The sequence below is a fragment of the Chelonoidis abingdonii genome, chromosome 18 (assembly GCF_003597395.2).
Source record: "Chelonoidis abingdonii isolate Lonesome George chromosome 18, CheloAbing_2.0, whole genome shotgun sequence".
NCBI classification, from domain to species: domain Eukaryota; kingdom Metazoa; phylum Chordata; order Testudines; family Testudinidae; genus Chelonoidis; species Chelonoidis abingdonii.
Window position 1 is genome coordinate 19216823 of NC_133786.1, and position 13953 is coordinate 19230775.

Consider the following 13953-nt stretch of genomic DNA (forward strand, 5'->3'; position numbering starts at 1 on the left):
GAGATTATTAACAACACCTTGCCACACTGTAATGGTAACTGCTATCCTTATTGAAGTACAACTCAAGGTGCCTAGTGGTGTGTATAAGGGGATCCATAACCAGACAGATATACAGAGTTCACAAAGCCCTTTGGATGAAAAGTGATTTATAAGTAGGGCCCTACCAAATTCACAGCCATGAAAAACACAAGCTTTTGAGAGACACTGAGCTCTTCTTCAGGAATTCTTCCGTCGCCACCTCCCCCAACATTTGCCCTGCTAACACAGAGCACTATCTCCTTGATGGCGCTGTGGGGACAGAAGGGTTTTGTCAGCAGGGGGGTGTTTTTCCACACCCGACTCTGGTAGCTAAGCCGAGGCACTGAGTGCAGCCCAAGCCCTGGAGAACCGTGCAGTGCTGCTCCGCGGAGGCAAACCCCGCCCTGGCCTCGGCTCTGCTCTGGCGCGCCCAGAAGCCTGGCCCCGGACTGCACTACGCCTGGGACAGCTTTGGCGCCCGCGAGCTGGGGAGGGTGTCTCCCGGGGAAGGACTGAGCGCCACGCGCTGCATCGCCTGCCCCAGGGAGCCTTCGGGACCCTGCCCTCCCGCACGCAGAGGCGGCAGCCGAGCCCGTCAGCCGGAGCCGGGGCGCGCGTTACGGAGGGGGCTCCCCTCCGCCCCGCTGCCTACCCACGTGCTCCAGGCCTCCGGGCACTTCCGGCGCCGGAAGGTGACGCGCAGCGCGGGGCAGTGACGTCTGCGCTCACCAGCCCGAGGCTGAGCGAGAAGTGGAAGCGTCCGGGCCCCGGTAAGAAGCGGCAGCTCCGCCCCTCCCCCTCTGGCGGGCGGCCGGTGCGGAGCAGGCCTGGGGGGCGGAGCGAGCCCTGACGCGGCCCGGCGGGCTGCAAGGGGCGGGCTGGGCACCTGCTCGGGGGCTGCTCGGCCGGCGCTCGGCTCAGGTTCCCTGTCCGGCCCCGCCGCTGTGCGAGCCTGCGGAACTCCCCGCCACGCGCTGCCCCGGGGCCCGCAGGATATCGGGATTTCACAGGCCATTAGCCAGGCTGGGCAGGGATGCACCCCGTGGTCTGAGTGACCCCAGCTCCCCAAGGGTCAGAAACTGGGGCTGGATCGCTTCATAATGGCCCGGGTCTGTTCGCTTCCCCGAGGCATCCGGCACTGCCCCCTGTTAGAAGCCAAGATCCTGGACTTGGTGGCTCCTTGGTCTGCCCCCATGCACCTGTTCTTACGGGTGGGAGCCCTGGCTCACTTTACAGGGGTAAATGGAGAGGACCGACTGGCTGTACTGTCATTCTGTGTATGAGAGCACTTGCCTAGAGCGAAAGTTTGGGGGAACGAAAGTTGTCACCTGCTAACGCTTATCTCTTGTATAGTGACTTTCATCAGAGCTCAGAGGGCTTTACAAAGGATATCAGTTGCTCATTTCATTCAAATACTGACTGGAAGTGCTGGTGTTATGGTTTTTGGGAGCATGATGGGAATAGTTTACCATGCACAAGTTTCCCATCCTCAGGTTCTTTGAATTGGGGGGGAAAGGGGGCAAGTGTGAGGAAGAGAAGAACATGCAGGTGGAGAAAGTTGTGTGAGCTCCACCAAATCAGATGTGTGTTTGTTGATGTGGGTAAAGACGTGATAGAGCCTTGAATTTCACCTGTTTTGTATCCCTGCCGTCATAGGGGCCCTGCCTAACAAAGCTGACCACAGGAGCAGCTCTCATAGACTGTTAACTCAAGTTTCCTTCCTGTGCTCCTATGGCACTCTGCTAAACTGCAGAAGTATATGTCATCCAACACTCTGGAGCCACTACCAATGGCTATGCTAATCTGGAGGAAATAAAGAGGAGGGAGCCACAGAACAAGAACAAAACCGAGAAAGCCCAACAATTAGAAGCAAAGAGGAAAAGGACAGAGAGTGCTGAGGTAGATATGGGCAGGAGAGAGAGAGAGGTCAGAAGGAAGATGCAGCTACCTGTGATGCATGGCATGGGGAGGGCATGCCAATCTCTTTCAAGAGAGTTTTCGCCAGAATAATGTTGGGTGTCACTTCTTTACAATATTGTGCTTCTGGAGTTTTCTTGGATTTGCTCCATCTGCAAGTTGTGGCACAGGAGCTATTTTTTGGCTTGAATTAGAGCTGTTAGAGCAACACTGGGAGTGAGGGACTATCTGTTAGAGCAGTCATTTGAATGACATTTCACTATATAATAAATAAAACATTAGCATCTACTTTCATACATAGAAACCTAAATGCTCAGATGTTTTCACTAGCTTGAATAATGTGATTTGATGCAGAACTCTGACTCCATTGAGGGGAAAGAAAGAATGCACTTAGTGTTATTGTGACTTTGAGTCCTTGAATTTTTCTGCAGGTATCAGCTGTGTAAACAGGTTGAGTAAGTTTGTCCTTTGGCTTTGCACTAGATTGACTTGTGCACAGCAGCATTCCACAAACTAATTCATGGTCTCTTGAAATGTCTAGAAGTGGCTCAATATAAATTGCTCTTTCAGTCTGACAGGGATGTTGAAGTCCAGTAAAGGAACAACCAAGGCTAGTTCCTTGGCTGTTCCTAATAAATGAAATACTGCCTCAGTGAAAAACCAAATCTGGCTTACATGTGTTACAAATTAGGAAATTATTCCATGGCAAACCAGCAAAACTCTAGGCTAAAAGTTGAGCTGTTTTGCTTTCTGTACTGCCTGTATTTCTGTAGGGAAAGACAGGTGGAGTGGTTTGCCAAGTGTTGCATCTGATTATTTTAATGTTCTAATGCAGAATAAATAACTTTTAGAAGAAATAGTAAGGATCAACAAATGGACTGGGCTTCCTTTCCACCATTAGCTGGCCTCTTTGGGTATTCCTGCCCTGAGTTTCCTCAACAGAATCTCTCTCCACGGTACAGCTCCCATAGTGCTGAAATGGTAGGAATGCTGGCAGGCACCAGCTCCCAGCATTCTTACCAGTAATTGCAGATCTAGACAACATTGCTGTAAAAACATGTGTCCTGTCTCCATTAGTGTTTCCATCATGGATGTGGTTTCCCAATTAATGCTAGTGTAGGCATGGCCTTTGTCTGCAGGACTGTTTACGTGTAAGGTCACTCACTGTAATAGGTGCTAAGTTACCTTAACAAAATATGAATTTTGTTAGGTACAGCTAATCATCCATAACTGAATTCCCTTACTCTTTTCAGTTTCAGTTCAATGCTTAATTTTTATGTTAAAAGGTATCATTAAACATTGAAAAAATATATCAAGGTAGAGTGCTTATGTACTCCTTCAATTTTAATAGCTGTGAAAGCAGGCATCCTGTTTTTAGTGGTGGGTTCTTGGATGTGTAGTTAAATTGTCTTTAAATCTTGGATTCCTAGTTGAAAAAATCCTCCCCACCAAGACGCTTCTGGTTTTATTTTTAAACTTTAAGAATTGTAGCTGCTGCTGTTAACCATTGCTTTGTGATTGTCATACCTGTTCTTTCTTCAGCCCCTCTCCCCATGTCTGGATGGAGCACACTTTAAAGTGAAATGACAGACCAAGAGAATAACAACAGCATCTCAAGTAACCCTTTTGCAGCCCTCTTCAGCTCCCTAGCTGATGCCAAGCAGTTTGCAGCGATCCAAAAACAGCAGCTGAGGCAGCTCACTGGTAAGAGGAGGAGAGCAAACAATGCAGCGCTAGTTGCAGAGGGTCTTCCCTAACAACATGTCTGTAAGGTTATCAGACTCTGATATGTGTTTAGTATTCCAGTTCAGTATCCTGGGCAGCTTTGGGACCATCCATAAACAGAAATATTTTTTAAGCCTGGACACTTGTAGTATAGGAGCCAGGAGTCAAAATTGTCGGTGTCCACAGTATTATTTGTGTGTCAATATAGGATCTTACTTTGTGCACTTGAGGCCTGATCCAAAGCCCATTGAATTCACTGGGAGTCTTGCAATTTACCTCAGTGAGCTTTGGATCAGGCCCTAAATTGTTGAGCCAACTTTTTTGTAGTGCTCTAGAAAATCTTCTTAGGGGAGAAGTCTGCTCTGAATTCAGGACTGGGAGCTAGAAACACCTGGGTTCTGATCCCAGACTGAACACTGACTCTTACTTGGACCAGGTCACTTGTGCCTTGTTTTTTTGTTGTCCGTGTCTGTATGTCCCCCCCGATGTGCTGAGCACAGGAAGCTGTGGGTGCTTGGCATCAATCTTGTGCCTCCATTTTGGGAATAATGATATCAACTATGTCATAAGCAGTCTTTACGAATTAATGTTCTAAAGATGGACATTCGTGTATAAGGACTAAATAGTATTATTTAAAGCAATACTCTTGTCTTACAACATCCATAAGGGAGTCTTTTGGGAGACAAGGAGAGAGAATGGTAACTGGTCCATACACCATTGCAGAGGGCAAGTTGTAGAAGTGGCGAGAATGCTTGGGAAAGGGTGTGGATGTCTCCTTGGCCATTCACCAACAATCGGAGTGGGGAGGGTGACTTGTTTCTTACCCAGAGAGTGTAGTACTCTTTTATTTTGTTCTGACAGTAGGTCTACTTTGCTTTTCAGCAGCAATTTATCTGATGTGAAAGGTTTAAGTTTTTTGTTCTAAGACTTGCACTGTTTGACAGGTGCCTGTGTTCACACACAGTCTTTTCACAGATATTTTTAATTGGCACTTTGTATTCTACAAAACAAAATGCCATTGCTTTCTTAATTCTTCAGCATGGCGTGCAGACAGTGTATGGGCCTGTAACTCTTCTCCATGGGAGTGCCAGTGATGCTGGCAATCGATGAATATAGTGTGTAGACAGGACTCAGGGTTTTTTATCAACTTGTTGTCCAACCCTTGTCTGAGAAGGGTGTTACAAAATGGTGTGCATCAGAGCCTACATCATCACTACCTTCAGCAGAACTGCACTATAGCCATAGTGTGCTTACTGCTGTGTTTGCCAGATAATGAATAATTCATGGTTTTGCATGTAGAAACCTAAGTGTAGGTGTTTGAAATCAGTGGCAGCACAAAGATAGGAAGGACTTGTGCATGTCCCTTGGGTTAGTTCAGCCCTTTTTGTTCCCAGAGACACACTGCTTAGCAATGTTAATTTCTTCCTGGGCCAGGGAGATGTTTATTTACTATCTTCTCTTTTCCAGCAGATGAAACCTCAGCCAGCCAAGATGACTCAGATAACAGTGTATCAGAGAGTCTGGATGACTGCGACTATTCTGTGGCTGAGATCAGCCGCTCTTTCCGCTCCCAGCAGGAGCTGTGTGAACAGCTCAACATCAATCACATGATCCAGAGGATCTTCCTCATCACCCTCGACAACAGTGAGTGGGCATGCAGTGAAGACTTGTGTTACCCCCCAGACTCTGAGGGTTACAAGATGTACTTAGCAGGCACAGTAGCTCAGCCATGGGAGTAGTTATGGTTGTGTGTTACTCCTGAGGGTTGAGATTAAGTCTGAAGGCTGCTGTCAGATGTGTGTGACTGCAGACTGCACTCATTATTATTTATTATTTGTGTTACAGTAGCATTCAGACACTAATCAAGACCAGGGTTCCATTTTGCTAGTCTCTATACAAACACACAGGCAGACACGGTCTCTGCCCTGAAGAGTTTAGAATCTAATGTTAATTTCTGTTGTTTGTGTGCAGTGTTGTGAAAAAATCTGAATAAAACAATGTGAATGAAAATCAATATTTTTTTTAAATAAATAACCTTTTTAAAAAGTAATTATAAGTTTTCCTTTAAAAATCAACCCATTTAAAATGAAATCTGAATTTAATACAAATATGTTAAGGCCTACATTTATTATAAGCTCTTGAAACATTTAAATAAACAATAAATGTGCTGAATCCATGAGCTCTATCAAAAACCTTGAGTTAAAGGCTGCTTTTCCATATAAAGATAGATCCTCCCCCACCCGCCATTCTGACTTTGGATGTCAAGCTTTATAAATATGGCAGAGTAGGTCATGTACTGTATTAAGGGCTTGATCCTGTGGGAGACTCGGTGATTGTGCTACTGGGCGTAAGACTGGCAAAGTTGTCACAGGCTTTGGGACCCGGCCCCTGACTTTACCAGACACCATCATGTATCTCATCAGGATCATCCGCTGAGCCCACTTCAGTGGTCTCATACTTGTGTTGTAATGCTTCTCTCTACCTGAGAGCTGATTGAATGTACTCAGATGAATTTTATGATTCTTCCCATCATTCTTCATTTTCTGACATACTAAAAAGGTAAAATTAATAAGAATCTGAAAATATCAAGCTATATAGTTGCTTAAGTATATGCTTATAGTGTACCCTCCTAGGTAGCAAAAAATGTAAAAAATATAGTGTAAAGGCTCTATTTAGCTGTAAATCAACATGTTTTAATGGTTATATAAGCCAGTGAGAATGCACCTTTCTTTAGAAAAAAGCTGAACTACAAATGGAAAAGTTTGATTAAAATTGATAATTTAAATTGAGATTTTGCACTTGGTGATTTAAATCAGTCCAGCCTGGAATAAATGTAAAGCGCTAAAATGTAGTTTGTATTATCCCCACTTGGCATGACCATGAAGCTAGGATATGGTTCACATCTTGCTTTCCTAAAACCCAGTCGGTGTTGATGTGTTTGCCTCTTACTTGTAAAGTTCAGTTGTAGGGATTGGATGGGAAGTGATTTACTTGATCATCAGGGTGATTTATTCAATGTTTCATAGAAATGTAAGACTGGAAAGGATCTTGAGAAGTAAAGTCCAGCCCCCTGTACTGTGGCAGGACCAGATAAATCTAGACCATCCCTCACAGGTGATTGTCCATCCTATTCTTAACTAGCTAGTTCCTTAAGTACTTCAGGAGGAATTTCATCATGACCTGCTGACTTGAGTACATCTAACTTACGTATATATTCTTTAACCTGTAATTTCCCTAGGTTGTTAACATTGCGTTGAGCGACTGATCACCATTAAGCTTTTTAGTGAAGTCTGAAGAAAAATAGGAATTCAACACCTCAGCCTTTTTGATATCATTAATTATTAGTTCTCTTTCCCCATTAAGATGAGGACCTACAGTTTCCCCTCGTCTCGCTCTCACTCCTTATGTATTTAAATAATTTCTTATTGCCTTCTATGTCCCTTGCTATGTGCAGCTCATTTCGTGCCTTTGCCTTTCTGATTTTTTGTCTCTATGTCCTTGTCCTATTCTTTTGTATGCCTCCTTAGTAATTTGTCCATGTTTCCATTTTGTGTAGGATTCTTTTTTGATTTTCAGCCCATTAAAGAGCTCCTGATGGAGCCATATTCTTTCCTATCTTTCATTTGCATTGGAATAGTTGCAATTGTGCCTTTTAATATTGTCTCCTTGAGAAACTGCAAACTCTCCTAAACTCCTTTATCCCTTAGATTTTCTTCCAATGGGACCTTATCTATCAGTTCTCTGAGTTTGTTAAAGATTGCTTTTTTGACGTCCTTATTCTGCTTCTCTCACTTCTTCCTTTCCTTAGAATCGTGACATCTATCATTTCATTATCACTTTCACCCAAATGACCTTCCACCTTCAGATTTGCAGCCAATTCTTCCTTGTTGGTCAGAATCAAGTCTAAAATGGCTGTTCCTCTGCTTACTACTTCTACTCTCTGAAACAAAAAGTTGTTCCCGAAGGCAGAAAGAATTTTGCTTCTTTCTTGGTGTCATTTGGCTATGGGTGAAGAATGTGATCATCCCAGTGGAAACCAATTATAAATTGATTTACTGGCCTTGCATTAAAATACCTAGTAGAGCATACTTTGTTCTTGCAAAGTGAGCTTCTGTACGTAGGTGTAAATTGGGAAGTTCACTCTCATGGGGCTTGCTTTAGTGAACATTGGGATATTACAATTAAAACAGATTTTTCCCAAACTGATTCTTAAATAGGATTCTGGTGTGTACCTGTGTGTTGTGCAGTGGGTGTTGTATTGTCATTTGTGTACCTTTTAAAAGATAATTGGTATATCATGTTTTAGAGTCAAACCTGTTTTTACTTGCTCATAAGAGAGAGCTTTTAACTAAAGGTTCAACAGAATTCTACAGGAAACCTTGTGGTTGGAGGATGGGAATATTTTATAAGTTGTTTACAGCAGTTAGCTCCCTATAGCAGGCAAGTTCCACAATGCTGAACGTGCGGTCGGTAGGCACGTATTTGTGGTGGTTTGTTTAAGTGGATTTAATTTTCCCCAGGTGATCCCAGTATGAAGAGCGGCAATGGAATTCCTTCTCGCTGTGTGTACCTGGAGGAAATGGCTGCAGAACTGGATGAACAAGACTGGCTTGACATGGAAAACATTGAACAGGTATCACCGCTTCTCTGTCAACTTGACTCTTTCAGGTTGGTGTCTGGCAGTGCTGAGCTGAAGAAGGTGCAGTGATTAATAAGTAGAGTATCTCCTCAAAAGTCCAGTCCCAAATGGGTGTTTAATGACTCCTATTTAAAGATCAGGTCTGCATAAAACATTAATGATCTGGGAGGAGAGCTCAACTCATGCACATGTTACTGAGAAACCAGCGTGCTCAGCTGTTTCTTTTTTTGTTTTTAGATGAGGCTAACAATAGACCTTTTGGTAGTCTGCTTTGGGAAGCAGCGGCCATGGAGAGCCAAACTGGCTGCATTCTGGGCCCTGGGAAGGCACTGTGGGTTAGTATGTAGGTGGTTATTCCTCACCAAATCGAGAAGGTGTCATTCATTTCTGTTCACGGCTTTTGATAGCTGAAATTGCGATTTACTGATGGGGACGGTTTAGTTCTTACAGTGCACAAAAAATCTGGCTCTCAGCTACTAACAGTAACTTGAACTCTGCGCCTTCCCTGCACAGCATATTAGGGTTTACCCTCAAGTGCAGACTTGTTCACTAATGGTCAAATGTGCTGCTGCCTGTGACAACTGGGCTGGAAGTGACTTCAAGCTTAGTGGTTGGGGGCTTTGGAGTGCTTATAGAGTGCTAATACTAGCGCCTCCTAGTGGCTGCAGAGATCTGCTGCCAATGTGAGAGACTGAATGGGAAGATATAGATTAGGAGTATGGTGACGGAATGGATAAAATCCCAAGGTCTCTCCCACTCCTCCAGTTTAATTTGCTGTGTCCACCTTCTGGAAGGTCAGAATGCCTTTGCTTATAACAGAGAACAGTGGGAGTTGGTGCTCCGGTACTCAGCTCTGCCACCACCCACCTCATCAAAACATTGTAAAGAGACCTGCTCCTCTAACAGGACTGTCATGCTAATACTTGTCAAGTTTGTTTTCAAAGGCAAGGGTTACAGATGCCTATTATTAAAACTGCTGTACGTTTTGAATGTGAATGAAGAAGCTGTTGGCTTAGCAGACTGGGAAAAGTCTGAGAACCCCTGATCTAGCACTGAACGCTCTATATTTCTCAGTAGGGAGGGAAAGCCTAATGGGCAAAAAGGAGCTGTGTTAGGATGATTTGGTGTGGGGTGTTTTTTGTGGGGGGGGGAAGGGGGGGTTGTGTTTTTAGACTCTTGGGAATGTGTGTTTATATTCAGTATATTGTTAATTTGTGTCTAGGCACTCTTCACCCGCTTGTTACTCCAGGAACCAGGAAATCACCTGATTTACATGACCTCTGTCAGCACACCGAATCTTTCAGCAGATAGAGACGCAGGAGAGAAACAGATTCTTCGCTACTTATATGCCTGTTTCCAGAGAGCAAAGGAAGAGGTAGGTAGGCAGGCAGCCTTGAGAAGGGGAAGTTGCATCATATGCAATCTGATTACTGAGCTGAAATGAGCAAGTTGGCAGATTATCCACATATACCAGCACGCTTCAGGGCACATCATTCCTTCTGTCTCAATTCCTCTTTCCATGCAGATAACCAAAGTGCCAGAGAACCTGCTGCCATTTGCAGTTCGCTGCAGGAATCTGACTGTGTCAAACACTCGGACTGTTCTTCTCACCTCAGAGATCTATGTCAACCAGAATGTCCATGAGCAGCTGGTGGACCTGCTGCTGGAGGCACTGAGAGGAATGCGTAGGTTTATAGCTATGTCTCTTTCTCCTGGTGGGTTAGTAGTTATCCTCAGATGACTAAATATTGTTGCTTTTTCTTTCCACTTTATAACAAGAACATCAAACCCAACTCCTCTGCTAGTTAAGGTCCAAGTTTGACATTCAAAATCAAGTGAGCCATGTAAGCAGTAGATAGTCTTAGAGAAATGCCTAAAGTAATAGGACAAGTTTGGTGGTCTTAGGACAACTCGAGGTCTTGTGTAAAACCAGTGAAAGTAAAACCAGTTGATGCTAATAAGACAAACTAACCCCACTAACAGAAAACTGTGATGAGTGCAACGCTGACTGAACCGTATTTTACCCTTTGAGGGTCTGGACATTTTGTTAACTCTTTGTCTTGTATATTTTCATAAACACATAATGGGTAAAATCCTGGTGCCTTTGAAATCGAAGGGAGTTCAGCTATTGAGTTGAATGGAGCCGGGATTTCACCCCTGTAAATAACAGATCTGATATAATGTACAAATTAAAATCCAAACTTGTAAGTTATAAGGAATAAGAATAAGTTCTTTAGACATCTTGGACCAGGAGCATCTGACCATGTCAGGAACCTTAACTAATAGGTCAATTCCTAGAGTTTTTAAAATAACCTTTGAACAGGAGTGAATAGATCCAGAAATGGGATGGAGCCTGTGAACAGCTCAGTTCTTTTCAACACAAAGTGTAGGGGAAATTGCCATCTGCTTTCTTGGTTTTCTGTGTCACTAGAGAAGTTAACACTTTGAGCCAAAGGGGAGTCCATGGATACCAGTCACCCAAGGGCCCATCCTGGGGTCCCCTGAACATTTGTGGGATTGGTGTTGGGAGGAGAAATGGTCTATGAGAGTCAGTCTGTCTCTCCTGTTTGTCTGTCTCTCTCTCTCTCCAACAAAGTATTCTTCAGAATAAAATACTGAGACTCCCCACCTACTCCCCCTTTGTAAGGGATTTAAACTTGGAGGGGAAGTTCAAGTACGTTTAGTTAGTCCTTATCCCATCTGAAAGTACAAGGAGGAAAATGTGTCTAGTAATAAGAATGTTTCTAATGTCCTTGTCAAGCACAATTGGTTCTACTTAAAATGTGTTGGAAATTCTTGTCTCTTTATTTAATTTATCCCTAAGTAGTCAATATCTCAGGCTATCTCTGGATATGGACTTGCTGAAGCATGAGCTAACCCACGCAGCCCCCCAGAACTTGCTGTACATGTGACCTGCCGTCCTGCTATGGCTGGTATTTGACAATATGGTGTTATCTAATTGGCTGATGGTGAAGAATTATAACGAGATGAACCTGAAGTGTTAATGGGCTGAAGCCACTAAAAAATACTTTATTTCTGTTAAAGGTTTTTCTACCCCCGCCCTTTACTTCTTTTATTAGACTTTGAAGATGTGACTGAGTTTCTTGAGGAGGTCATAGAATCCTTGACAATGGATGAGGAAGTACGGACATTTGGGGAGGTCATGGTTCCTGTGTTTGATATTCTGTTGGGTAGAATCAAAGACCTGGATCTTTGTCAGATCCTGCTGTACACATATCTGGATATGCTCCTCTATTTCACCAGAAAGAAAGATATAGCACAGGTAAGTGTGTTAGTGCTGGTAAGAAGTACAGGTGTCCACTGGAAAAGTGCTACATAGGCGGCAGCAGAGCAAATTCCCTCTACACTGTCCCACTGATATGCCTCTGCCATTACGGAGAAAGACTACCTCTACGTAAGAGAGTAATTTGCTTTCTGTGGCCCTTTGACACTTAGCCTTGCTGTTGAGCTTGCCAGCAAGGAGAGAAACTGAGAAGTCCCCAGGCTGGTGGTCTGATGTAGATGTACCTTCCTGTGCAGTGGCTAATGGGTTATGCTTTGGCTTTGTTACTAAATGACAGGTTGGATATGTGCAGGGCTCACATTCTCCTCCGGTGAATGTGCACTATCAGTAAAGTGTGTTGCTGTGACCTATGCCTTCCAGCTGTAGTAAAGGGATTGTGTATTGGCTGCATGCAGCATCCTACGTGATTCAAAAATTATGCATTTATCTTCATCCTCTATGAGAGATGAAATAATGAGAAAGAGAATGAAATAATTTGTTCCCACGTTCCTTCTCTAACAAGTTACTCCTGCTGTTCTCTGACCACTCCCAAATCAACAGGTTCCCTTCATACTTTTATGAACAATAGCATGCACATCTTCTGTCTCTTTAGGTTTTTGTAGACTACATTCAACCAAAGGACCCCACCAATGGGCAGATGTATCAGAAGACCCTGCTAGGAGTCATCTTGAGCATCTCCTGCTTGCTAAAGACCCCAGGCGTAGTGGAGAATCATGGATACTTTCTGAATCCATCCCGATCCAGTCCACAAGAGATCAAAGTGCAGGAGTCCAACATTCATCAGGTTGAGCTGAAGTGCATCAGTGCCACTTTCTAATACTGAACCACTGTGTGTGTTCCTACGGAAAGGAAGACTTGTAATGGGTTACAGCAAATGACTTGGACTCAGAAGATCTGGGTTCTGTTTCAGGGTCTGCCACAGGGTGGCTGTATGACCTTGACAAGTCCCTCCATGTCTGTGTGCTGTGATGCTGTTTTCCCCACCTGTAGAGTGAGGATAGCACACACCTCACAGGGTGGTGGGAGAATAACTCCATGGATGTGGGTAAAATGCTTTGGATGCTCAGATGGAAGGTGCTGCAGAAGTGCAAAATCTTAAAAGAACTTTCTAGACATTAATGAATGAAGCATCACAAACTCTGGAAGATAGCTGTAATCCCTGTTCTTCAAGTGAGAAGAGTCAAGCACAAAGGTTCCCCATAGAGAGCCTGGCAGATCCAGGAGCAGAACCCAGATCACCTGGCTCCCAGTCACGTGCCCTACCACAAGACCACCTTTCCACCCAGTGACCTATGAAGAAGTTCGGTTTTACTTTCCATTGAAACAATTCGTTTTATCTCTTAAAGTGTCCCCCTGGCTTTTTGCTGTTGGCTTTAGGGTTGCTCTGTTCATCACATGTTGTCTCTGACAGGAGACACTGGTAAGGGGCATGGGAGCTACACCTAAACACCTATGGGTATGTCTGCGCTCCAGCTGGGAGCATGCTTCCCAGCATGGAGTCGACAGACTTGCACTAACTCCCCTTGAGCTAGCGCACCAAAAACAGTTACGTGAACTCTCAACTCAGGCTAGCCACCTGAGCTCAGACCCAGGGGCAGGCAGGTTTGGACTTGGGCTGCTAGCCCGAGTCACTGCCCAGGCAGAAATGTCCACACTGCTATTTTTAGCATGCTAGCTGGAGCAGAGCTCCCATGCGTCTGTCTAGCCAGGCTGGAAGGCAAGCTCCCAGAGGCAGGGTAGGAAGGCCCTAAGGGACTTTCCAGAAAATTAGGATGACTTGTGTACTCTCAGACCAACTTTGAAAAGTGCAAGGGAAATGAGTCTTTTTCAAAAATGCCTTCAATGATGGATGGGTTTTTTATTTTATTTTTTGTAACAGTTTATGGCCCAGTTCCATGAGAAAATCTACCAGATGCTGAAGAACCTGTTACAGCTGTCTCCAGAGACCAAACACAGGATTCTGTCCTGGCTTGGAAACTGTCTCCATGCCAATGCAGGCCGTACCAAAATCTGGGCTAACCAGATGCCAGAGATCTTCTTCCAGATGTATGCCTCGGATGCCTTCTTTCTGAATCTAGGAGCTGCCCTCCTGAAACTGTGCCAGCCATTTTGTAAACCCAGATCTCCTAGGCTTCTCACCTTCGATCCCACCTACTGTGCCCTGAAAGAGCTGAATGAAGAGGAGAGGAGAAGTAAGAACGTGCATATGAAAGGTAGGTGTACTAGACATGTTATGCTTGCCTTGTGTTGCATTTGCTTCCATCTGGGCTCACAAGCACTTTGTCTCCCCTACAACACTATACCTTATGCCTCTCCAGGAGGAAAAGGAGGCAACAGATTAGATGGGTAG

At 44.4% G+C, this 13953-nt stretch overlaps 1 protein-coding gene across 5 annotated transcripts in view; it reads left to right on the top strand.

The window, feature by feature from the left end:
- The first annotated feature begins 689 nt into the window (after window positions 1-689).
- The window catches only part of UBE4A (ubiquitination factor E4A), a 28356-nt gene continuing 15092 nt past the window's right edge, over window positions 690-13953 (top strand). The window contains exons 1-10 of one of the 5 annotated variants that reach the window (XM_032777175.2): window positions 690-788; window positions 1675-1917; window positions 3478-3639; window positions 5131-5304; window positions 8181-8293; window positions 9522-9674; window positions 9825-9984; window positions 11380-11582; window positions 12196-12387; window positions 13483-13816. In XM_032777175.2, the coding sequence (XP_032633066.1) occupies window positions 3519-3639; window positions 5131-5304; window positions 8181-8293; window positions 9522-9674; window positions 9825-9984; window positions 11380-11582; window positions 12196-12387; window positions 13483-13816 (1450 nt within the window). In that variant the 5' untranslated portion in view covers window positions 690-788; window positions 1675-1917; window positions 3478-3518. Of the gene's footprint in view, window positions 789-1172; window positions 1230-1674; window positions 1918-3477; window positions 3640-5127; window positions 5305-8180; window positions 8294-9521; window positions 9675-9824; window positions 9985-11379; window positions 11583-12195; window positions 12388-13482; window positions 13817-13953 lie in introns of those variants that run through there. The other 4 variants (XM_032777171.2, XM_075073561.1, XM_032777173.2 and 1 more) reach the window with 4 other exon arrangements.